The sequence below is a fragment of the Syngnathoides biaculeatus genome, chromosome 22, assembly GCF_019802595.1.
Source record: "Syngnathoides biaculeatus isolate LvHL_M chromosome 22, ASM1980259v1, whole genome shotgun sequence".
Classification (NCBI taxonomy): Eukaryota; Metazoa; Chordata; class Actinopteri; order Syngnathiformes; family Syngnathidae; genus Syngnathoides; species Syngnathoides biaculeatus.
The window spans coordinates 9,047,355-9,071,626 of NC_084661.1; the positions used below are offsets into that span (position 1 = coordinate 9,047,355).

Sequence of the window (24,272 nt, forward strand, 5' to 3'; positions counted from 1 at the left end):
AGATTAAATACACTTGGTATTATTGCTAAAAAAAAAATCAAAACAAGCGACACTATCATAATCATAAAACAAATTGAGTTTTATTGTGGCAAGATTGCAACCTTTGGATTATTTACAATCGTCTAACCTCAGTGAGTGAAGTCATGGCTGACCAATCACATTAAAGGTCAGAGTTTCTCAACCAATGACGTGAGTCTGGGGGTGGGGTATGCTACATGTTTCCTGATGTAGCAACATCGCGTTTCTCTTGTTTGAAGACGGTCAAGATGGAGTTCCTTATGGGAAATCCGTACAGTACCCCAGTTGGTCATTGCATTGGTATGTAAGAAGTCGTCAGATAAATAACAGTATGAGATTTATGTTATGAAAACGTATCGAATCAGCGACGATGATGTTAAAGTGCGAGCTAGTCGCACTTGGCTATCGTCAAGGCTCTTTAGAACTATCCCCGTTAGCCGCCTAGCTAATTACATGTACCTAACATATGTTGCCGTTGTTCGTGTTACTTTTGACAAAACACTTGAGTTGGTCGTTTGTATTGCTGAGTCTGACGTAGACATCATTTGGAAAGTTATTCGCCCATTCATTGGCATGTTGAATGGTCCTAGCTAGCCAGTCGTTAGCTTACCATTAGTCATCGCCTCTTTTTAACGCTTCCTTTGTCAGATGCGCCCTCACGGTTGTTGTTTTTTCATTTCTGTACTTATTTTCCAGAAAGAGCAACTGACGGATCCCTACCAAGTGAAGACTGGACACTCAACATGGAAATATGTGATATTATCAATGAAACAGAAGACGGGTGAGCACACAGAGAAAATCAAGAGATTGATCACCTCTTGTAAAGATTATCGCTGTTTTTATCATTTAAAGACTATCTCTTCCTTTGCAAATACGTCTTAAACCAAGCTCCGCTGCTTATCTCGCTGTATGGTTAAGCTATTGCATGAGCTTCTTTTATCAGTCGGTTATAATTTGTTTGAGATGCGTCAAGCCATTGCACGGATCTGCACGTCACTTTATAAATGGTCTTCTCAAATCTCGATTTCTGCGTCTCATGCTATTCGTACTGTATGTTGAACTATTAGTCAAACAATTCACAAGTTAATTATTACTGCAATGTGAAAATCATTGACTTATGGATCTCTCAATGTTTAAGTTCCCTCCCCATTTCAAAATATGTTTGGTCTGTTGTTCAATGCTGGCATTGTTAATGTGTCAGGTGTGCTTTTTATGTGCAGGCCAAAGGATGCGATTCGGGCAGTGAAAAAGAGGCTCAATGGAAATAGGAACTACAGGGAAGTGATGCTGGCTTTAACGGTGCGTACAAGTTGAGTAATTGCATCCACAATAATCGTGGACTCCAAGTGGTTGAGCGCAATCCATTCCTCTGACTCTGCTGGCCCCCACCCCATGTTTATGTTTGTCTTTTCCAAGTATGAAATAAGAAAACAGTTAATTTTTCAAGGCAAAAACTACTAATTTTGCATCATCGCAAAAAAAATCACAACTATATGAAACAAAAATAAGTCTCACATTTTCTTACCTTTCCGATAGACAGCTTTTAAGGAAGTAGAGGGATTCTTGCTGAAGGCATCTCTTGTCCTTATTTTTATATTCTTGTCGTACAAGTACTGTTTTAAAAATAAATTGATGACTGTAAAATAAAACTAAGCAAACCTGTTTACTTTGCTCCTGGAAGGTCATTCGCTTCACATAAATACTAAACACAACTGACTTTGCAGTGTATATATCGTAGTGGTTTGGTATTGTTGATGTTTACAGAGTGTAACTTTTTAAATATTGAACTAAACACCCAGGGCAGCATTTGTACACTACTAGTCTAAAACAATAAGTTCCATTCCCAGCTTTATGGTCATTCATCTTATCAGTCGTAGGATTCGGTTATATCAGAGTCACTGTGTTTACATGTGACTGTCAATGAAACCTTGGAATCGTTCTGAGTTTTTCCTCTTTTTACTGTCACAACAGCGAGAGGACGATAAAGCATATTGTGTACATAGACAACAGTTTCAACATGTCTTTCACCTCTCTGCTTCTATCAGGTGCTGGAGACTTGCGTAAAGAACTGTGGCCACAGGTTTCATGCTCTGGTCACTAGCAGGGACTTTGTCGATGGCGTTCTTGTTAAAATCATCTCTCCTAAAAACAACCCTCCAACCATTGTTCAAGACAAAGTGCTGGCCCTCATTCAGGTAAGATCGCAACAAACGGGGATGTGCATAGTCTTTGTCTGTTCCATGTGTGTGATGCACATACAGCTTCATTACCTTTTTCATGTGCTGCAATAGAGAATGTGGTTATGATCAAGCCAGTGAATGTGAGGCTAATTGAGGTGTGTTTGGTGAGGTGTGAAGGGGTTTTTATGACAAGTTTATGAGGCTGTGCAGAACGTGTGCAAGGTGCAGTCATAAAAAGGCGAGTATCTCTAGGGCTTCACCCAGTGCAGCTCATGTTACCAGGCTCAGCTCAGGTAACCTTGCAACGCTCTTATTTCCACTCATGGACCACAGCATGGCACCAGCAGAGGAGAATAGCGGTGTTTGTTAAGCCATTAGACAAACATGTTTGGGGCACAAGGTTTTGTGCCACTATTGTTGGCATGTTAACAGATGGTCTTAAACATACCAAGTGCTAATGCTTTTGTAATATTCCTGTTTCCATTACTGTGTAATTATTGAAGTAACAGGTAAATTAAGAACCACTCGTGTTATTCTTTCATCCCATACGTTATTCTGAATTAGCCCCCTTTTTACACTGTCTGCACCCTATATGATTATATTAACCTTGTAAGTGTAGCGGCAGCTCTTAAATTGTGTTTGTAAGTTGAGTAGTCATAGTTGGCAGAACAATGGAATAGTGGTGAGCATGTGTGACACACATGCAGAAAATCTGGGGTCCAATCAGGTACTCTGGTTTTATCCCTAAAACATGCATGTTAATCTTAAGTTTATTTAGTGACTCTTAACTTGGCCATAGATTGGAATTTGAGTCAGAATGGTTTTCCATATGTGCCTTGTGATTGACTGGCGACCAGTCCAGTGTGCCCCCCACCACAGTGAAATTTGAGCAGTCATTATTATTGGAATAGGAACCTGATTGTGTTTTGGTTTTTCATGTTCTGAGGCATACGGTGGTGTAGTACTGGTTAGCAAGTCTGCCTTACAGTTGAGTGGTACCATATTTGACGGGCTGTGGTTTGCATGTTAGTGTGGAATTAATTGCCTATACAAGCTGCAACTAATCGGTTGGGTGTACCACCCCTCCTGCACAAGGTCAACTGAGATAGGACAAGCGCTATTGAAAATGGTACATGTTATGATTCTTACCATCAGAGCTGCCAAACAAGATAAATTGTTGTTCTTTACAATCATCCATTTCTAATTTACTGTGATATTAAAGCAGGATGTGATGTTTTATTTTTCTTGACTTATTCCTTAAACCTTTTTTAATAAGTTTTCATGGAAATCCACCAAATGTTTTTTAACCCTGCTAACATCTACCAGTAATGGAAACTTACTCTAACCTACAATTGTACTGAAATGTTGCTTTTCTGTGACTGCAGGCATGGGCCGATGCTTTCAGGAGCAGTCCAGATCTCACAGGCGTTGTCCAAATTTATGAGGAGCTGAAGAGAAAAGGCATTGAGTTTCCCGTGTCGGACTTGGAGACCCTCTCGCCTATACATACACCTCAGAGGGTAGGAGGGATGGGGTGGCAGCAACACACACAAGCACATAATTGTTGGCAAGTGCAGCTAGGCAGTCTTCTCATTTGATTTGTTCTACAAGACCGCATCTGCACCGGAGGGAGACTCAACTTTACATAAGTACACCAATCCTTCCCAACCTGCTCCGCATGTTCTTCCAGCAGCCTTCACCACACCACAAGTTCCAAACATTCAACCCACGGGAGCCATCAACCCAACACCTGAACAGGTACACTAAGGCAAGAAATCATTCATCATTCACCATTTTGAACACACGATTCACAAATCGACAAGGTTTCAGTAACGTACACTATTTCTAATCCAGTTAGTTTCATTTCCCTGTCAGATTTGCAGATTGCGCAGTGAGTTGGATGTTGTTCGGGGGAACACTAAGGTCATGTCTGAGATGTTGACTGAGATGGTCCCGGGAAAAGAGGACACTTCTGATTATGAGTTACTACAGGCATGGAACACCTCCTATCTGAGTTTATGTGTACTGTGTGTGTTTAAAATACTTCTGCTTATCTGCCTTATAAGTATATACTCTATTTGTATTTCAGGAGCTGAACAGGACATGTCGAGCCATGCAGCAGAGGATAGTGGAGCTCATATCCTGTGTCTCCAACGAGGCAGTGACTGAGGAGCTGCTGCACGTAAACGATGACCTAAATAACATTTTCTTGCGCTACGAAAGGTAAGAACATTTATTCAAATGTCACGAAAGTGACCCATAATCATCAATGTCCATGTGCCAATGTCCTTTTCTCTACTTTAGATACGAGAGGTTTAGATCTGGAAGGTCTACAGCCCAGGGTGTCAACAATGGGGTGAGTCGATACTTCAGGTGGAGGGAAATGTGTCCATTGGCTGTCTTTTATCCAGCTAGACTGTGACACCTATGCCTGTGCGATGTCTCCAATTGTTGACATCACAGCAGTTTCCATCTCATGCTCCTGATTGTTTTTAGCCATCTTCACATTGTCTGATCTGTGCTGTTGTTCATTGTTTTTCATGCCTAATTGGAAACTCAACAAACTTGCATCATCTAGATTCCTTAATCACATCGGAAACACTATTTCGAAGGACAATTCCCAAGTGATTTTATTTTCCAATGTAATATTTTAATGTTGTTTGTAACATAAAACATTTTTTCGGCTTCTGTGACTTATGATATTTCAAGTCACTGTCAATCTTTCGCCATCTGTAGCTACGGTATGGCATCGTAATGCTGTACCTCCTCAAAAAATGATGGAATCAAATCATGTGCTGGTGCAACCAACTGAAAACGTTGGTTGAGTCAATGCTACGAGTGCAACTGTTAGTGTAGAGCCCTGTCTAAGGAGATAATTATGCACCCCAATTGCAGTGCACAGGGTTAATGTCTGCATTATTTGTGTTCCGTATAGATTTAGTTTTTATCTATGGACATTCTCAAAAAGACATTTAGCTGCTGCTTTGTTGGGTTTCCTTTGAATTAGGCACCTTATACAAGGCAATGTGACATCTTCCAGGCATGTTACTGTATTCACTCTCTTTTTTTTCTGTTCTTTTCTGGTCCTCTGTTTCTGTGGCTAGCTGAGACAGGCAAGTACGAAACCAATGTCGGCCTCCCTACAAGCTCAGTACCCTGTAGTAGTCTGACCCCACATGGACTTTTGAAACCGGGTTGAATATTTGGGGCTTCCATCCCATCTGGCATGTCTTGTCGTCTATGCAGCCTCAACTAGTCATTGACTCAGAACAAAGATAGTGTTAGATGCCCCCCACCCCCCCAAAAAAAAAAAAAGTTTATCTGATGGTCATGATACCAGGTAAAAAATGCAATCCCCTCCAGACCTTAAGAATACTCTACCCTGTTGTTGTTGTTTTTTTTTTTTTTTTTTTTTTAAATCTTCTCAAGGGGCTTTTTATGCACTTTTATAGGGTGAGTGGAAGCTCTGGAGCTACATACATCTAAACCAAACAAAACTAGTTTGAAGTAAAAGTCTACAACCCCTTAAGAAGTTTTTTTAAGACATTTTCATGTTCTCCTGAAGCTTATTGGCTACATTCTTTTTCTTGTGCTGCATTACATCAACATCTGTTTATTTGCTGTGACAGCGTTGATCCCATCGTGTAAAGTCACTTCTAAACGTTAAACAAAGAAGTCCAATGAGTTCATTTGTTCACAGTATGTTTGTGATTTTCTTACCAGGTCTTAAGTGAAGCAACAGAGGACAACCTCATAGATTTGGGTCCCGCCTCGCCAGCAGTGGTCAGCAATATGCCCAACGCTGCTCCAACCAGCTTGCCTCCAAGCATCACCGCCACCGTTGGAAGACCATCCTCTCCAGCCACCTTGGCCTCTCGTTTGGCTGGACTTGGTATGTCTACTGCACTAAACCCTCAGATGGCTCGTGGTAGCTGTATGGTGTACTTCTGTTCCCTGCAGATGTTGGTGCCGACAGTGTGAGCAGCACCCTGAGCTCTTTATCCAGCTGCAAGCCTCCACCTTCCCAGGACGAATTTGACGTGTTTGCCCAAACTAGGACTGGATCCCTCCCAGAGCCTAAAAAGACGTAAGACAATCACATTAAACAACAAATTAGCCAAAGATCCATTCCCTCATATCTGCTTCCTTTCTCAGGACTGAAGCAGATGACAGCCATGCTGCTCCAGCTGCTTCTCTTCAGCCCACTCTGGACGTCCAACAGCCGCGTGCAGCAGCGGTGAGTCTCAGTGAAAAACCCTGTTCTGGTTGTGTGTGAGCTGTAGAAGTCTGCAACCAAAAGCAAATGCTGGCAGATGCCCATTTTTAACAAAATCATAAAAAAAAATCTTGTAAATAACTGCTTATAGTTTTAAATAGTGGCATCATTAAACAAGTAGGGCTGGGTGATTAATTGATATTTATGTATTTACCTACCTACAGAGGGGAGCTAGTTTACTAAAGGACAGGCAGTGTTGCCAACTTGGCCACTTCTCCAACCCCTTTAGGAATTATTTTTCCCAAAATTGACAAGCAACTTTAATTCCCTCTAAGAAATGGACAATATGAGGACAATCTTTTTCTGTAACAAGAAAAGATTCTGGCAGATAGAAATCATGAAGACAGACATGCTGAGCATTCCTAAATGTGGTGCTATTTTTTATTTAATAATTTGACCCGATGTATGTCCTTCCAAGGGTCAATTACCTCGCCTCACTCACCTTTTTTTGAAAAGATATATGGTGCAGCTGAGACATGCAGTTTGACGACTCGGTTTATGATGGTAAATGTTCACATTTACAGTTTTAAAGCTTAAAGCAGGAGGTAACAATGCAGATCTCAGAAGGAGGAGGAAAAAAGCTAAACTTGTTTTCATACAGTGACATTTTCATTCCCCTTTCCTATCAGCAAAGGGAAAATCAAAAATCTCATTTTTTTTTGTGTGCGTGCGCATACACGTGGCAAAAATCTGTAATTTTATTTGAAGGCCAAATCACCCAGCCCTATGAACAAGATGGTTTTAGGACACTCTCCAGTTGTGTAGCCACTAAACACAAATTGTACTGAGAATTATAATTGCTGCTGTTAACCAGTTTTTCCTCATAAAATAAGCGCATATGGAATGACAAACTTTTTGAATTATTAAATATGCCAAGGCATTAAAAGTGTTTGAATTGTTGTCTCTTTGGTTTTGCGATGAGCCACTACCCCAACTTTTTTTTTCTTTTGAAATGGCATTAAGTTCATACGAGAGACATCATATATTCACTTTTGTGTTTCCGGGCTTGTGTTTTTTTTTTTTGTGTTTTTGTTTTGTTTTGTTTTTCTTTGCTGCCCCAATGGCCCCCCCACACTCATTATAATGTCACCCTCTAGTGTGTCGGAAGCCCGTCCTCTGTCATGGATGACATAGAGGAATGGCTAAGTACTGATGTGGTGAGCCCATCATGATTTTTGTTTTCATTTTGAATGATTTCTGGATCTTCTTTCCTTTTTTTCATTCTGTTTTATCCTTTGTCCTGTTATTTTTCATCATCTAATCCACTCACACGTCTTCTTTTTTCCACTAATCGTTTAATCATAGCATCCTAGATTACTTTGCTCACCCTTTTTTGGTGGAACCAGTGGTCATTAATTTGGCAGAATATTGTAAAAATGAGCATCTAGTAAGCTATGACTGCAACCATCAGTTCACAGGAATGAAACACAATTTGATATTAATGCATTCAAATTATTATTTTTGTTGTATAATTCTTAAACAAAAACGATTTCAATTATGTCAGTCATTTTTTACTAAAAAGAATACTTTTTTTCCTTGTATTGATTTTTTTTTTTTTTTCAAGACTTCTTGAAAACTAACGTTATTCTTCTGAAATTAAATTTTTCTCTTAGAGTTATTCAGTGATGAAAGTCCTCCGGATTTTCCCGGAATTACAGATTTTTTAATTTTCATGAAAATTGGTCCGGAAAATTGCCTAAAATTAATCCGGATATTAGTTGACAACATTGGACGAACATGCGTTTGAGTTTGTTGTTTTGCTTTCACGAACGTAGCCATGTTGAGGCACTAACACTAGTAACAGTAACGCCCCTCCCCTCGCATTCTCTCAAGACGTCACTTATTTTGTGTGGTCTTGACATTAATTTACGTGTTTATTTCATAAACGTTGTTAACTAAACAAGGCTGCTTCAAAAAACAACCGGTATTCACCCGGAAACAGGAAATGTAAGTTAACCGTACTGAGCATGTACGGAGCATGTACGAAAGCGCGTGTTCAGAAATGCTTCACGTAATGAAAGCGCATTTACGTCGAAAGTCATCTACATCATGAGACATGTCAAAGGAAATTCAGTTACACAAGGCGGGGGTGCTCTTTGCGTCGATCGCGAGCCAGTATGACGGCGTAAAGAAAAAAAAAACAGACTATCATCCACCTCGTCGCTCGATTCAGGTGTGGACAATGCGTCAAGCGCATGCACATAAAGGCGCCTTCGAGCAAGCCAGCCTCCTATTTACGGCAGTCCCGTGGTGCGTTCCCAACAAAGAGTACGTTGCGATTGCCTAAAGGAATGTTTGTTACAATGTATCGCTAGCTTTTTGCCACTAACGCCGATTATGTTGAACTAAACTTTCAGCATTTTCAAAACATTGCGAGTATAGATCATACGTGTTTATTCCTTGACAGGCCAGTGCATTTAACTTTTCTTCAGATCAAGTTTGGCAGATCAATTTATTGTTTATTGATGAAAATTTTTAAATACCGTTTTATATCATGTATCGGTTGAAATTGGAAATTATCATTTCTGAGTTTTAAATTGTAGTTTTCTATTTTAGTTATGTATTTGTTTATTTTATTTCTAATTTACAGTTATGTTATATTAATCCAGTAAGTTATTTTAAGGCCATCCCTAATCACACCTGCAAGTTTATCTACAAGCATGACTGACCACAACCGTACATGTTTCAAATGTGAGTGACTGTGTGTATCAAAATATTAAAGGCAACTGATTATACTATTAGTATTACTAGATCTATATCTAAGATAGGGAGCAATGTGGTCGAGTGTATCAGTACAACGCGACGTAACAAGTTTGAGACTTAAACGTTAATAGTAATTACTACAGATCAACTTCTTTAACATGTTTTGCTGTATGGTGTAGAAATTCTAGGATATATTTTCGTGTATATTCTATATAATATGTATAATGTGGGGAAAATGACAATTTTAGATGTCTTTTTACTGAATAGTTCACTTAATTCATTTGTCTTGAGATAAAATGGCATATTTTAATGACAAATGGGATTTTGTACTATCCAGTGATAGGGGGATGGGGGGGCAAAAAAATCTGGGCTTGGCCCCTGGGGAACTTCTGCCCAATTTTTTTGGGGGTCAGGACTCAGAAATTTTACTTTGAATTTTTGTCTGAATTTTGTTCACAGATAATGCCAGAATGCACCACAGCCATCCATTTTTTCAAAAATTTACCGGGGGGTGGAATGCCCCCGGACCCTCTCGTGCTCGCATTTGTATTTTCAGGAATTTTTGTTTTTCTCCTGACACAACAATTGTTTTATTAAGGGGTCTTTAGTCCCAGGATAACTTTATTTTTATTTTTTTTTAAAGATCCTATACCTACGTAACAAATAACTACCTTGGAAAAATTTACCTTTTTGCGTCATATTGCTAATTCATTCTCATAACATTTCACATATAATTATTTTATTCTCCTGATATTCTATTTTTGTCCTGTTTGGGGTTATTCTCGAGACCTTTTTCCAATGAAAAAGATTACTTTATTTTTGTATCTTTTGCACCATTTTATACCCAATAGGAATTTCTCCCAAAAAATACAATTATAACATAAACCCCTTTTTTCCTGACAAGACCAAATTCTTGTAATATCGTTCATTTAAAAAGTGTGTACTTTATTCTCGTGATTTCTTTTGTTACTACATTACTATACTACAGTAATACATTTCTGCTATTTTGTAATTTTAAATTATCCCCCTAACATTATGCCATTTCTTGTCATTTTAATTATATTTCCCCCATATGTGGACGTTGCACTAACACTGCAGTATTAAAAACGTTATTCCAACCCTTATGCATCTGCTTTTACACAGTTTTTGCTTGTGCTCATTTTCCACAAACTTGCAATCCTGTCATGCCTTGAATATTACAGCTGTTTGTTTGTGTGGATTTTAACACTTTTCATGCACATTGGTGTCAGTTTTAACTAACAAAACTTTTGGTTGAGTGCTAATTGGCTCCCAAGACGGTCTTTGTAAGTATGATACTTTACTCAGACCTAACTGGTGAGATGTTAATTCATAAAAAAATGCTTGCATGTTTCTTCTTGGGGTGCTTCCACGATGAACGGGAGTGTGTTTCTTGTGTTAAGGTATCACATGTAAATCTCTCTTCCATCTACAGAAAGGAGATGAAGGTGAGGAGGGTGTGACAAGTGAAGGTAAGTACAGTACAGTGAACGTATTGCAGAGAATACCCACCTGCAACAAGTGGAAAGCTGTTTATACACAAAACACCACCATTTAAAATACATTATTTAAACATAACCAACTGAAATTATTTCCAAAGTCCGTTAGCATGATGCTAACAATGACCACCGCTATAGAAGGGCTAACAAAAATAGCATCGATGTGACTGTAATTGGATTTCTAGTGGTGCATGAAATAATTTCTGCCTATGTGGATTTTTTTTTTAGGGCAATCCTTCATATTTAATACCATAGCACAGTGGTTGGAGCATTGGGTTGGTAAACCAGGGGTCATGAGTTTGTATCTCACTGTGGCTCCCACTCCCCAAGATGGGGATCCGGCGTAAAAACTGTGACCCCTAACGGGACAAGCCGAAAGAAAATTACTTACTTACCTCATATTTAATACCTGTTTTTAAACTTTTATTTAGATCAGATTTTTGGCTAACCAAAACAAAACGTGCAAAACGTTACAAGTTGAAAAAAATATTTTAGTGCAGTTTCTCATTTTCCTATACAGAATTTAAGTGCATTGCAGATTTCCTTCATTGTGAATGTTCAAACCGGGCAAAATGTTATAATGGCTTATGATAATACTAAATATGCTTTTTAAAAATTAAAATTTGTATGAATATAATTTTGAAGGCCTACTACACTGCTCTATTTTAATGTTGGTACTTGGAGAGCTGTGTATTTTTGGGGTGGAACTCGTAAAAAGTTTGAGAACCACTGACTACTTTTGTGACTTTTTGTGGATTTTTACTCGTCTGTGATTGCAGAGTTCGACAAGTTCCTGGAGGAGCGAGCCAAAGCTGCCGAGATGGTCCCCAACCTGCCATCTCCTCCAAGCGGCGAGCCCGGCGCAGCGCAGGGAACCCCGAGCCGCAAGAAGCCGGACAGACCGGAGGACGCTTTGTTTGCCATGTAGACCAAAACGCGTCGAGTAACACTAATTAGATCCACTGCAGTGATGTAACTTCATTGAAAGGGAATCTGTATGTCTACACGGGGAAAAAAATGAACTAAACTTTCTATTTTCATATGTTTAAAAAAAAAAAAAAAAAAAAGGATGAATGGCATGAAATGACAATGACATAATGTGTGTGTCTTCGTGCTCGCACGTAGATGTAAGTGGGTTGCCCACCCTAAAACCACCTAGCATGCAGTACACACGATTAGTCAGTTATGTTTTGTTACTAAACTCTCTGGTTTGGTTTTCCTGTCCTGAGCATCCCTACGGCAATATTTTTTTTTCCTTTCAGTCCCTCTGCAAGTAGGCATGAGTTAGAGTGTAAATGTGTAAATGACTAATGTTCCTTTTTGTGTATATTCAAGCGATGTATGTTGGAGAGAAATTTATTTTACAGTCGAAATGTAGGAGGAAAGGGAAGGCCAATGAGCTTGTATTTCCTGGCTGCTGCTGATGATTAGGGATGTGCCCCACAATGCTGCACAAGGAAAGGGAACCTCATGATGTAATGCGTTTAAAAGAAGTGACTTTAGTTTGGCATGGTCGTACAACTAATGTTTTATTTGAGGTCCATTCTGCCTTTTCTGTGTTTATGTGATGTGATCATATTAATGCCGAGAAAATAATTTATGGGTTGTTGTATTTTGTTTGTCGTCGTCTTTAGTTCCAAGGACCAAATGTGTTATTTCCATTGAATACAGAAAGAAGGACTTCAGCACACGGTTGTATCATTCTCATCCTTTTCATGCTGTTTGCACGTTATTGGTGTGCGCTTCCCGTAAGCTGACATCTTTTCTGTAGAAAAGATGCTGACCTTTCCCAAGCGCCACTCTTTGTGCCCCAGAAATGAGCTCAGCTACTACAAATGAGACCTTTTACTTTCTTGACGGGAGTAAACGTGTTCCAGGAGCTGGGAGCAAGCGTGCCCTCCGACGGCGGCGTGGCATTTGAACTTGTACTTTATTTAAATCAGCTGAGGGAGGAGCACTCGAATGTAAGTAATTATAAAGAGTTTGGCAGTGTACAAATAACTTATTGGTAGTTGTCCTCCTCGCTCCACTTCAGTATTTGAAAGGGTTTTACTGTTTTGCAGTCATGGAATATATGGGGAAAAGCTCTATGTAGGGACAATCGAATTATTTTTGTGGCTTTTTATGGAATCTAGATGTTTTATACATTGCTGCTAGCTGATGTATCGTGTTATTGGTTCTGTTAGTGTTCTTGTGGGTCGAATGTAAACACGTGACGCATCACCCGTCATCCAGTCAAGAAGGATTCATCTTTATTTTTTTAGGCTTTCTGCCACATTCGCGCTCCTCCCTGAACTTTAGATCTATGTTGACTGAAGAGACATGTGGAGTGTGTCAGAAAAGTTCCAGGACTGGTGTCACACAACACGTACAGTGAACCTCTGTAGCCGGACTGGGAAAACTCACAATAAGTGTTTTTGGGATTCATCGAGGTGGGTCCTGTGTTTTAGACAGTTGGTTGATGGAGGATCCTAGAAAAATCCTTCCAGGATTACATGGAAGCGTGGCCTAGAAGACTGATCATGCCAAAGACGACAAGGTGATTAATTTAAAGTGAAAATCTTGGGTTTGGATTTAAAATACATCTTTTGTGACACCAATCCTGCCAGCTTTATGACATACCTCATACATTGTTGGTGTCCTGTTGTTTAGTCCGTTAAGGCCGTGTGTGTCCTCTTCGTTGTTCATGTGTAGCTGGATCTCAGCACCACGGAACAGTCCAGAACCCTCAGAAGAACATTGTTCCTTTCTGATCACTGGACACTTGAGTGGACAGATGCTGATGTGTGATTTTTTTTCCGTCTGTGATGTTTGACTTCTGCATGAACTAAATAAAATCTTTAGCAGTGTGACATACTCTTATTTTGGTGAGCCAAATGTAACGAAGTTGACCTGTAGTGAACTTTTGTCATTCGTGCCCCTCTTCGTCTCACTCTGGCGCTATCGAGGGGGCCCCCCACACCAGGGGCTTCACAATTGCTCGCATGGATTCGCATCATCCTGCAATATGATCCCTCCCACTCATTCGCCCATGGTCTCTCGAGGCCCCCCCACCACCACCACCTCTCCAGTCAAAAATAAAAAGTGGGGTGTTTAAGGAAAGCACTCGAACAAGGATCCCCAACTGAAGTTGCTGCACAGTTGGGTGGTTTGTGAGCAGAAACGCTTTCCACAAAAGTAACTTGTTGCCTGACGACCGTGTAAAACTCAGAAAAAGATTGCCGTGTAAATGGCATCTTTTGTTATCCTCGTGGACTATTATTACAAGTGACGTTGACAGTCATATAATTAACTTACTGTGTTGTTATTCAAGACCATTTAATGAAAGTATGCAAAAGGAATCCACGCGACATATTGGTGATGTGGTTGAGCATGAATAATCGCGTTGGATTCTTGCACAGTCAAGAAATGGGTGGATGAATTCATGCAGTGATTTTTTTTTTATGGAGGTTTACGTGTGCGTGGTGTTTACTCCCAGCGGCCCCTGGTGGTAGTAAAGCCGTCCTAAAAACCACTTTACATTGTACAGTACTGTAATGCGATCCGACCTCCCGTCTGAAGTACTCCACTGTGGCCAGAGCTGTGGTGCATTGTAGTTGCATTGCATGTTCAGCCTTCACAAAAGTGCAATGTTCCTGCTCTGCGACTCAGAGTAGGTATCATGCAGTGTAATTCACTATGGATTACTTATCAAGGTGCTATTAAACTGCGTGAACTACTGCGATATAGTAAACAATTGCATGGATTTCCCCCCACATTTGACGGTACGAGATAACTTCAAACTATTCTAATACGAGAATGTTTTTTTCTCACTAAACTCAAAGTTTCTGAACCTAAATATATTTTTGTGATTGCATTTAATCAGAATATATGTTGTAAATGTGTTTGTACTCATATGAAACTATCTGCTTAATATTTAAATCAAAAAGTGACCTCTTAAAATATTTGAACACTACTTTGTCAAAAGTTAAAGATACAACCCGTTTCAGGACCAATTGCAGGCATTGCATTAATTTTGAAAAAGTTTCTCATAATTCAGCTAAACGAGAGAGGTAAAAATGTGACAAATACGACAAGGCAGGTTTGCAAGTACTGTAGTTATTGGGCAGAAATAATAGAATTGTTAAGTTTTTCCATCTTTCAATTGATTTAAATCATGCAACACTTAGGTGGCATGTTGACAAGTGGCAAATTTAAACAGAATTCTAGCAGATATTCAAGCCATATTTTGATTTAAATGTCACACATTCTCCCCTTTTTTTCTATTAAACTAACACTGTATTAAAACCCTCGTGGTCACTCCCTGTCACATTTGTGCTCTGTCGCCGACCAACCACCGCAGGACCTCCATCACGAATCAAAGTCCAAAATGCAAACGGGTCGCCCAGCGGCCTTTTGATTGACATGCTGTGTTGATTTTCTCATTACTGACAGACACACACTCACGCACCTGGAGCAGGATCAACATAAAGATTTGGTTTGGTTGCGCCTCCGTCGCAATGCTGCCATTTAATGGGAAAGGTCATGCGTGTCTGTGTGTAAAAGTGTGTGAGAAGGACGAGGCTGTTTCCATAACACTCATTAGCTGCTGGTGCGTAATACTGGACCTGTACAGCCATTTGAGCATTTTCTTCAAATCATAGACATTGCATTTTTTAACTAATAAATAGTATGTTCTTTGTCCTTGCAAGTTTGCTGAGTTGAAAATTGATTGCAGGAACAGATTGACCGTGTCTTACTTATAACATCTTTTTCCCATCCATCCATCCATCATCCATCCATCCATCCATCCATTTTCTTCACCACTTATCCTCACGAGGGTTGTGGGGAGTGCTGGAGCCTACGCCAGCTGTCAATGGGCAGGAGGCGGGGTACACCCTGGACTAGTTGCCAGCCAACCGCAGGGCACAAACAGACAAACACCCGCACCCACAATCACACCTCGGGGCAATTTAGAGTGTCCAATTAATGTTGCATGATTTTGGGATGTGGGAGGAAACCAGAGTCCCCAGAGGGATCCCACGCAGGCACGGAGAGAGCATGCAAACTCCACACAGGCGGCTCTGGGATTGAACCTAGGACCTCAGAACTGTGAGGCCAACACTTTACGAGCTGTGCCACCGTGCCGCCATCTTTTTTTCCCACTACTACAGAAGTTATTCATTAGGGCCCACCGCAATTTGTTTGAGGTTAATCAGAGGCACTTTCATTTGTGGCAGGTGTGTGCTGACTGTTTAAAATGATTTTGAATCCAATTGCTTAATTCTGAACACAGCCGCATCCCCATTTACTGTATAAGAGGGTGTGTACATTTTTACAACAATGATATCTCAGTTTGTTTTTGCTTCCTCTCTCTCTCGCTCTCTCTCTCTCATTCTCCTGCTCTCTCTCTCTCTTTTTTACAATTAAGTTTTGCGGGTTATAGATTAAATAATAGTGGGGAGAAAAGTTTTAAGATTTATCTTGGGCTCATTTTTGTTTATCACAAAAAAAAGATATTTGTCATTTTTCACCTCATTTGTTAATACTGCTATAATTGACTGTGCTGTTTGTGTTAACAGAAATAAATACATAGTCATATACATGTTAAATACTACTGTTTTTCCTCATTGTATGAATACTTTTGACAATGGTTGCCCCTTTTCGCTTGAGGACCTGCCCTCAAAAATGTGTGCACGTGCCTGGTTTTACTTCGTGTACGAGTACAAAATATCAAGTACACTATATCGAATACATGTTCAAATGCCTTTCCATAATTCATCCTCATCACGACTAACATAAATAATTGTCAAATATTTATCCTTGCCAATCCTTTGTGTTTATGATTGTATTTCCTTCTCACATCAATGGTTTCAATCTGACCCACCACACTACCCACCCAGAAGTGCTCATTTTACACATTTAATAAAGTTATCAACATCGAAATGGAACGAGTATTCATCGTCAGCAATTATGACTCAAGATACTGCAGGATTTTAAGGGAGTACGACTGTGATTTAGCAGGGCAGTAGCGCCGCATTCTCCCAATCTCTCACAGCACAATATGTCGACTTCTCAAGTTGGTTCCTGGCCCCTGTAGCCTTGGAGCACTTTATGCTAAGTTAATTTACCCAAATATATCCACGGCGTGGCCTGCTATTCAACGTCAACAACTTTCTTAATGGAAACTTGCTGATCCATAAACTTGCGCTGCTGCAGAAGTTTGCTGGGGGGCACCTCACACACACGCTGCAGATCGATGAGAGGCATTTGCAAAAGAGGCATAAGGTGTATTTAATTAGAATAGCATCAGGGGTTTGTGTAAAGGAAATGGAGGGGGGGAAAGGTTGTTAAAGCACAGTCACAACCCCCCCCCCACCCCACCCTCTCACTATTTAAATAGGGTCACATCTGGGCCTCACCTTGCGAGTGTTATGCTATATTAAACGCCACTCGTGTTAAGTGTGTTCTCTGATGTAGTCAACACATTATACGAAGGTTAAATTGAAAAATGTCCCTTCAGCGGCGCGCAAGTATGATTGATCTCCCTCACGTAGGAAATATGTTTGCCAGACCTGTTTTTTTTTGTGTGTGTTTTGTTTTCATTAGCAAAAAGGTGTATGATATGTTATAATAAAGAGCGAGGGGATTATTTAAGTGTCTGTCAATCAGGATTTGGGAAAGGTCAACGACAAAGAAATAAATTAGGCAGGCAGCTGAGGCATGGCGAGATCGGTCGTAACGGGCTGCCGTCGTGTCCGCTTGCACGCTACGTGTTCTATTCTGAGATGCCTTTGTACATCCCCCCCCCCCCCCCACTGCAAAACTGGAACATTCCCACTGGAAAAACGTCACATAAAAGTTCATATAAACTACAGCAGGGCCTTGAGATATAAGAACTCGACTTAAGAGCCGTCGTTCGGAAGACTTTTTTTGTTTTGACTTGCAAGCGTGGACTTCAGACATACGAGTACTGCATGGTGGCAGAGAAATCCAACTCACTTCACATGAAGCAACACTTTGGAAAACAAACATTCAAAAAAGAGGCTTCAAGCTGTTTATTGGCACGCCTTGTTGAAGTTGAACAAAATGTCAAAAAACAACATTCCACATAGCTGCCTCTTTCAGTCTGCTAGCTTAATGCTACCACCGATAACATCAAATTGGATGTTGTGGAGCTTTAAGCAACACATTAAACAGAAATGGAGCAGCATCAGATTTACAGGTAATGTAACAAAGTCATATGTTCTTTATCTTCTGCATAGAACAACTAATATTAGTGATGAACTGATGATATGAGAAGAGTGGGACTATCTGAATGAACAGTCTACTGGTGTATAGTAGTTCAGTCTGGCTTCTACTGCCCTCGGGTGACCAAGACAGGCACACCAGAAAGAGCAGCACAATGCTGTGTGATGAGAATGGCTTGATTATTTTTAATTCCTTTTAAATATGTTATTACTGTATTTTTTTTTTTCAAGTACATTGTCAAGTTACAACATTTTTTTTTCCCCAGGGGGAAGGCCGTAGCGGATTAATGCTATATGGATTATATTTAGTTGGAAATAATTATTTAGATTCAACTGTTTTTAGTTACACGCATGATCACGCAACAAATTCAACTCATATGTCAAGGCACCGCCATATATTAGTCTGTATGGGCACCCTGGTGAAAAGTGTGTGTCTCACATTCAAGAGTTTCTGGGTTTGAATCTTTCTGGTACTCCTATGTGGTATGCATATTCACTATTTCTTCCACATTCTAAAAACATTTCATTCAAGGCTAAATGACCCGTTGGTGTGAATGCTTGTTAATTTAGAGCATTGGTTTCAAACTCAAGGCCTGGGAGCCAGATCCGGCCTGAGACATGATTTTATGTGGCCAGCAAAGGAAAATCACGTGTCAACTTACATGATTCTTGTAAAAACTGTAACAAAACTTAAAAATGTCATATTATAAATGATAACGTTGAGATATTGAAGGATGCTTTTGTATAACCAATCTCAACAATAATTAAAAAGTTTATCATTGATTTCTGATTCCAAAAATAGTTAATAAAGTTAATGTGTAAATATGATGAGGTGATTAAAGACTTTTATGGTTTCACAGTCAATAACGGCCTTCTGAGAGAAACTAACTACAAAATGGGCCCCGACAAAAATGATTTTGACACACCTGATTTAGATTCCTGTTTTTGGAATGTGGGAGGAAGCCGGAGTACCCATGAAAAACCGACACAGGAAGGAATAAGTCAAGATTCAGACAAAGAAACTCTGAATTGTGCCCCAAAATACTAACACACGGTTTATATTTCAGTATGTTTAAAATTATTTCATCGGTTCTGGAAAATAGTTGAATTTGAACATTTTAATGAGACTTTTTTAAATAATTTTTTTTCAACCATTTTATAGGTTTGCATTTGTCAATTAAAGTCAATTAAACGACTATTTTCTTTTGGACGTCCTCCCAGTTCGCACCTGTTTTGGTCAGTTCTTCTCCTCACAGGGTCCAGAAGTGCAGGTTCAGGTGCTGGCGGTCCACAATATGTATGGGTGGTCCCGGCGGGGCTATGTGCACAGGGCCTATGTGGGAGGATCTGATCCCAGGCGCGGGCGGGTCCGGGGTAGACAGGATGTAGTCAATGCTGAACTTGATCTCCGACTCCGGTTTTGGGGCGGGGGGGTTGGGCGTGGGGGACGGCTGGGGCCTCTCGGGGTTTAAAGGGCAAAGGGCAGAGTCCGCCTCGGGGCGGCGGACCGCCGGCGCGAGCTCCTCGCCGGGACTCTCAGCGGGCCGGAGCGGAGCCTCTCCCGGATCACGAAGGCCGATTTTGATGTTCCGCCTGCGCCGGCGACGGCGGAAGTTGCCGTTTTCGAAGAGGTCGAGCATGGATTCGCATCCCGCGGCAAAAGTCCAAAAGTTTCCTTTTCCCTTCTCGTTTCCCTCCGACCTGGGAACCTGCGACACAACAGGGAGACGCTCGATTTCTCCAATGTTCGACCCGGAGAAAATAGCGTGTTCATGGTGCGTTCGTTCACCTTGATGAAGCAGCTGTTGAGCGATAGGTTATGTCTGATGGAGTTCTGCCAGGCTCTCTGGTTGGAGCGGTAGTACGGGAACCTCCTCATGATAAACTCATAGATGCCTGAGAGCGTGACCCGCTGCTCGGCACTCTGCTGGATCGCCATGGCGATCAGGGCAATGTAGCTGACACGTACATACACAGGTGCACACACGGATTTTAATTCAACGATATGACCAAGTTTCCTCTCTCTTGTCAATGTCAAAATTGATTATACTTTTTCTTTTTCCCAACTAATGATCCAAAGATAATCATTCAGCATTCTTGGAAAACTACAGAAATAAAAAAAAATAATTACTGTTGAGTCGCTGATATGCCAACAATTTGTACAATTTTAAGTTAGTTAAAGTTTAGAGACTGGGTAAACTGTATAATTGACTCATTGATCAACTGGTTGATTTTTGCATATTACTATTTCATATCATGAAGAGTATTTAATTTATGTGATCACCAATCCATGAATTCTTGCAGTATTTGTATTTAAATAAAAGTGACGGTAAAATTTCCTCAATTTGTTCTAGATGTGATGAATAGGGAATGCTGCATTTTGTTTTGCGTCACGTTAATTTCAGCCTTTATTATATCAACCAAAGGAATGTAGCAGGGAGCTATATTAATGAGAAATTATTAAACATTAAAACATTAGTTGAAGTGGGGCCACCTGAAATACAAAAGAAATGTTACGTAAACAAGGAGAAAAAAACATTATTTCAAAATCACTATGAATAGCTATCACAATTTAAAATAATATATTTTATTATATTTTCATTTTCTTTCAAATAAATACATTTTTTAAAAATATTATACTGTGACATCTTTCCTTGAAGCGCCCTGTAAGTAGCACCATAACAATAATTAAATCTATTTTGTGTATTTGATGTTTTACTAATAATAATCAAGATCTAACTTAATAGCTAGCATATGTTTTACTATTATTATTATTATATGTATTATTATATTATATAATAATAATAATAACTATTATTATTATTATAATTATAATATATTATTACATTTTTAGCATTTACTTGGTATACATAATATACATACGCTGTATAATTTGAAGTCCTGCTCACCCACATTATTCTCAATCATTAATTTTGAGTGTTTCATCTATTTGCATTTAATTGGTATTGTGCTATGAAATGTTTAAAAATAAGATAAACAAATAAATGCTTATTTCCTGAAAAAGGATGAAAGGATAACTCTGGCCTAAAGTACATCTTCATAAAAATGCCCAAATACCACATAAATAGAATAGAATAGAATAGAATAGAATAAAATAGAATAGAATAGAATAGAATAGAATAGAATAGAATAGAATAGAATAGAATCGAAAGGGGAAGTTGGGCTCTCTCCTACCTGTAGGCGGGCCGACACATCTTCTTCTCCTGCTCCGTACTACAGGAAGCGTACGCGTCTCCATCATAGTTGAAACAGTTGAATGGATAGTGAGAAGTATCAAACATGTCTACGCTTAAACTTATAGTGAGATTTCCACCCCCTCCAAAAAAAAAAAAAAAGTATAGAATCCAGCAGTAACACCTTCTCCTTCTTCTCCTGCCGCTCTGCTCAGCCGTCCGACGCCCACTGGGACCTCTCCTGGTGACGGCCTCCTCCTCCAGACTCCCCCACCCCCACCCCAACATGCACGACACCCCCCTCCGTCTCACCCCAGATGCTTTCCAGGAATGGCCACTGCCCCACCTCTGTCTGCTTCTGTGCACAAGTGATCTGAAGTTAGTGTTATTGTCAAGTTTGATATCCGGTGCCAGAAATTGGATCAGGAATTTTTGTTGACTCCCAAAAGTAGGAATGTTGTCATTCACTGAGCTTTTTTTTTATTGGGGGGGCGGGGGGGGGACAATAACACAAAGCATATATATATATGTATCGTCTCACAGTAACGGCCTGCCTGTCTGATGGGAAAGAAAAAGACTCCCGTGAGCCACATCCAAGAAGGTTCTGGGTGGTCCCCTTCTCTTGCCCGCCGCTTTTATGTTTTATTTTGCTTTTTTTTTTTTATAGTCTAATCTCTGTTGCCGTAGTTAAAACTGCTAAAGCCCAAACCAACAAACAAACCCTTTGCATGGCCGTTTTTCTTTTCCTCCTCTTAACTCTTTGGGCTTTACAGTCAGTGTGTGTGCATGTTTGTGTTTGTGTGTGTTCGTCTACTCTGGCAGACATTTAGTCAACAACGGGAAGTTTTGGAGATGCTATCAGTAATGATCTGTAATGACCATAAATTGTTTCCGTGTCCATAAAATTGGGGGGGGGGGGTATTTTTGAAGGACTCTTAACGGAGCAATTGGAACTGTCCCGTGAGGCGGCCCAGGCAGGGAAAACACCCCCGAGGTCTGCAAGGGCCTCCGTGTGTGGGCCCCGTCAATGCAGGAGACGACTACACATTGGCGAGGTGCTGGTCACAACATTAGGGACACCTATCACCCTATAAGGCAGGGGGATCAAACTTATTTTTGTCACGGGCCACATTTTACTTTGGCTTTCCCTCAGAGGGCCGTTATGACTGTGAAACCATAAAAAATTTGAACTGCCTCATTATATTTACACATGAAGTTTATGAACTAGTTTTGGAATCAGAAAGCAAGGGTAGTGGGTTTTCCAACTTTTGTTGTTTGGTAACACAAAACTGCTTGTAATAGGACTGGGACAGATTTGAACAAAAATCATGGAAGTGATGAAGTCATGTGATTTGCCTCCGCGGGCCACATAAAATCATGGGGCGGGCCGGATCTGGCCCCCAGGCCTTGAGTTTGACACCTGTGCTATAAGGGGTTATGATGATAACTACTAAAGCAATGCGCCAACAGTGTCCATTATTATTATTATTATTATTATTTAATCTTGGTAGAGCTTTGTAGGGTGGAAAATCTGGCCCGCGATATAATTCTATTTGACAAAAATAAATGCGGCCCGTGAGTTTAACGCGCACCCACATCTAATATTGCGATACAATTTACACCTCACCTTCCCAAAAAAGGCCAAAGGAAAGATGGGTGTCATGTTCTGAACAACTTGACTCCCTTCTGCCTCAATTTTGACCTTTCTTTTGTTTTGGATAATTGTTGCACTCAATCAAGTCGCTTGGCGGTGGGGTCCGATAAGCATCGTCATGGCTTGTTCCCATGACGATGCTTCCTCTGGCACCCTGTCTGCGGCTGGCTGTCGTCCTCCGGTCGCTCTCTGATGGTGGCGGCTGGCTCCGCCTTCTCCATTCATGGATCGCATTGAGTGTGTAAATGTGCACGCGTGGGCGTGTCCATGAAAGAAAACCAACGAGTAGCATGAGCTGCAGTGCAAGCAGAGGTTATCAAAACAAAAACAAAAATAAATGCACAGGAAACTTCCATTCATACTGTACTATGCAAGTGACCCCTTCAGTACCTCCACAAAGTGTTACAATACTGAGAGTTATGTAAAGATTTTCAGTCAATACTCACATAATCCATTTTAAGCGGAACGTCACACAACTAAACCCTGAGGGCATGTTATCGGACCTCTTGTGTATGATACTGTTACGAGCAGAACTACGAGGCCGACGACATGATTATTTAAACCCAAACATGCTAAAATTACGTTTTCTTAGCCTGGTGGCTTCAGATAAAACTCAAATACATGTATATATTTTTTTAAATATAGAAATAAGAAAAAGGTTTTTTTATATTTCAAAGTAATAATTATAATGCCTTTTAATTTGTTTAAATATTCTAACATATTTTAATGTCTTGTAATTTGTTTTATATATTCTAAAGCCATGTTTTAATATTCAAAAGTAATTTATACCCCTTTTAATTTGTTTACAGATTTTCAAAATATTTGTGAATATTTTACGATAATATTCTCATTGGTCTAAATATTTTAAGACATTTTTAAAAATGAATTAAACAGTATTAAATTTAATGCCTTTTATTTTTAATTATTTTATGTCCAAAATGAAGTTTCATGATTTGCAAGTTTTATTAAGGTGCTCACTAAATTTGTCGATTTTTAAGAGGATTTTTCTCCAATTGCTTCACATGCTTTTCCATGAAAACTAAAACTAAAAATCGGTGACCAGTCAGTAATGCGGCAAACAACCATTCACAGACTTTGGAGAATTTAGGGAACCTAATTTACATTTTTAGGGGAATGTGGGAGGAAACCGAGGGGACACATGACAGCACAGGGTGAACAAGCTGCACAAAGGAAGTCAAAAACAAAGATTAAACCTCCAAACCTGAGAAATTAAAGGCCGACATGCTAACCAATTCACCACTCTACTACCTTTTTATGTGTATCTATCAATACATTTAGAGGAAATAAACCTAGAAACATGTAAAACTGGGTTCTGCTTATTTAATTTTATTGCACTTTAACCATGATGCAAAGATTTGGGGGAAAAAAATCCACAGAAACAGTGTCCCGATGGTGAAAAAAAAATGTTTTTTGTTTGTTTTTTTTTTTAACCTGGAGAACATATTACATGTTCTCCGTGGATCCTTTCACAAACACACAC

General features: G+C 39.9%; 2 protein-coding genes across 3 annotated transcripts; one reads left to right on the forward strand and one right to left on the reverse strand.

Moving 5' to 3' along the window:
• The first annotated feature begins 193 nt into the window (after positions 1–193).
• tom1l2 (target of myb1 like 2 membrane trafficking protein) lies at positions 194–12,384 on the forward strand. Of its 2 annotated transcripts, XM_061810688.1 has the most exons (15): positions 194–318; positions 715–799; positions 1,239–1,317; positions 2,064–2,213; positions 3,584–3,718; positions 3,810–3,956; positions 4,074–4,190; positions 4,288–4,421; positions 4,503–4,554; positions 5,922–6,090; positions 6,159–6,285; positions 6,354–6,435; positions 7,572–7,631; positions 10,631–10,667; positions 11,474–12,384. In XM_061810688.1, exons 1-15 carry the CDS (start codon positions 216–218, stop codon positions 11,620–11,622), a joined length of 1,626 nt encoding a protein of 541 aa, XP_061666672.1. In that variant the 5' UTR covers positions 194–215; the 3' UTR covers positions 11,623–12,384. The 2 variants fall into 2 exon arrangements, with proteins under 2 accessions (XP_061666672.1, XP_061666673.1); XM_061810689.1 differs by lacking the exon at positions 7,572–7,631.
• Positions 12,385–19,173: 6,789 nt separating this feature from the next.
• Positions 19,174–21,251, reverse strand: foxl3 (forkhead box L3). Its single transcript, XM_061811090.1, has 3 exons — positions 21,119–21,251; positions 19,713–19,881; positions 19,174–19,632 (listed from the first exon to the last, which is right to left on the reverse strand). Exons 1-3 carry the CDS (start codon positions 21,223–21,225, stop codon positions 19,174–19,176), a joined length of 735 nt encoding a protein of 244 aa, XP_061667074.1. The 5' UTR covers positions 21,226–21,251.
• Between the last annotated feature and the right edge of the window lie 3,021 nt (positions 21,252–24,272).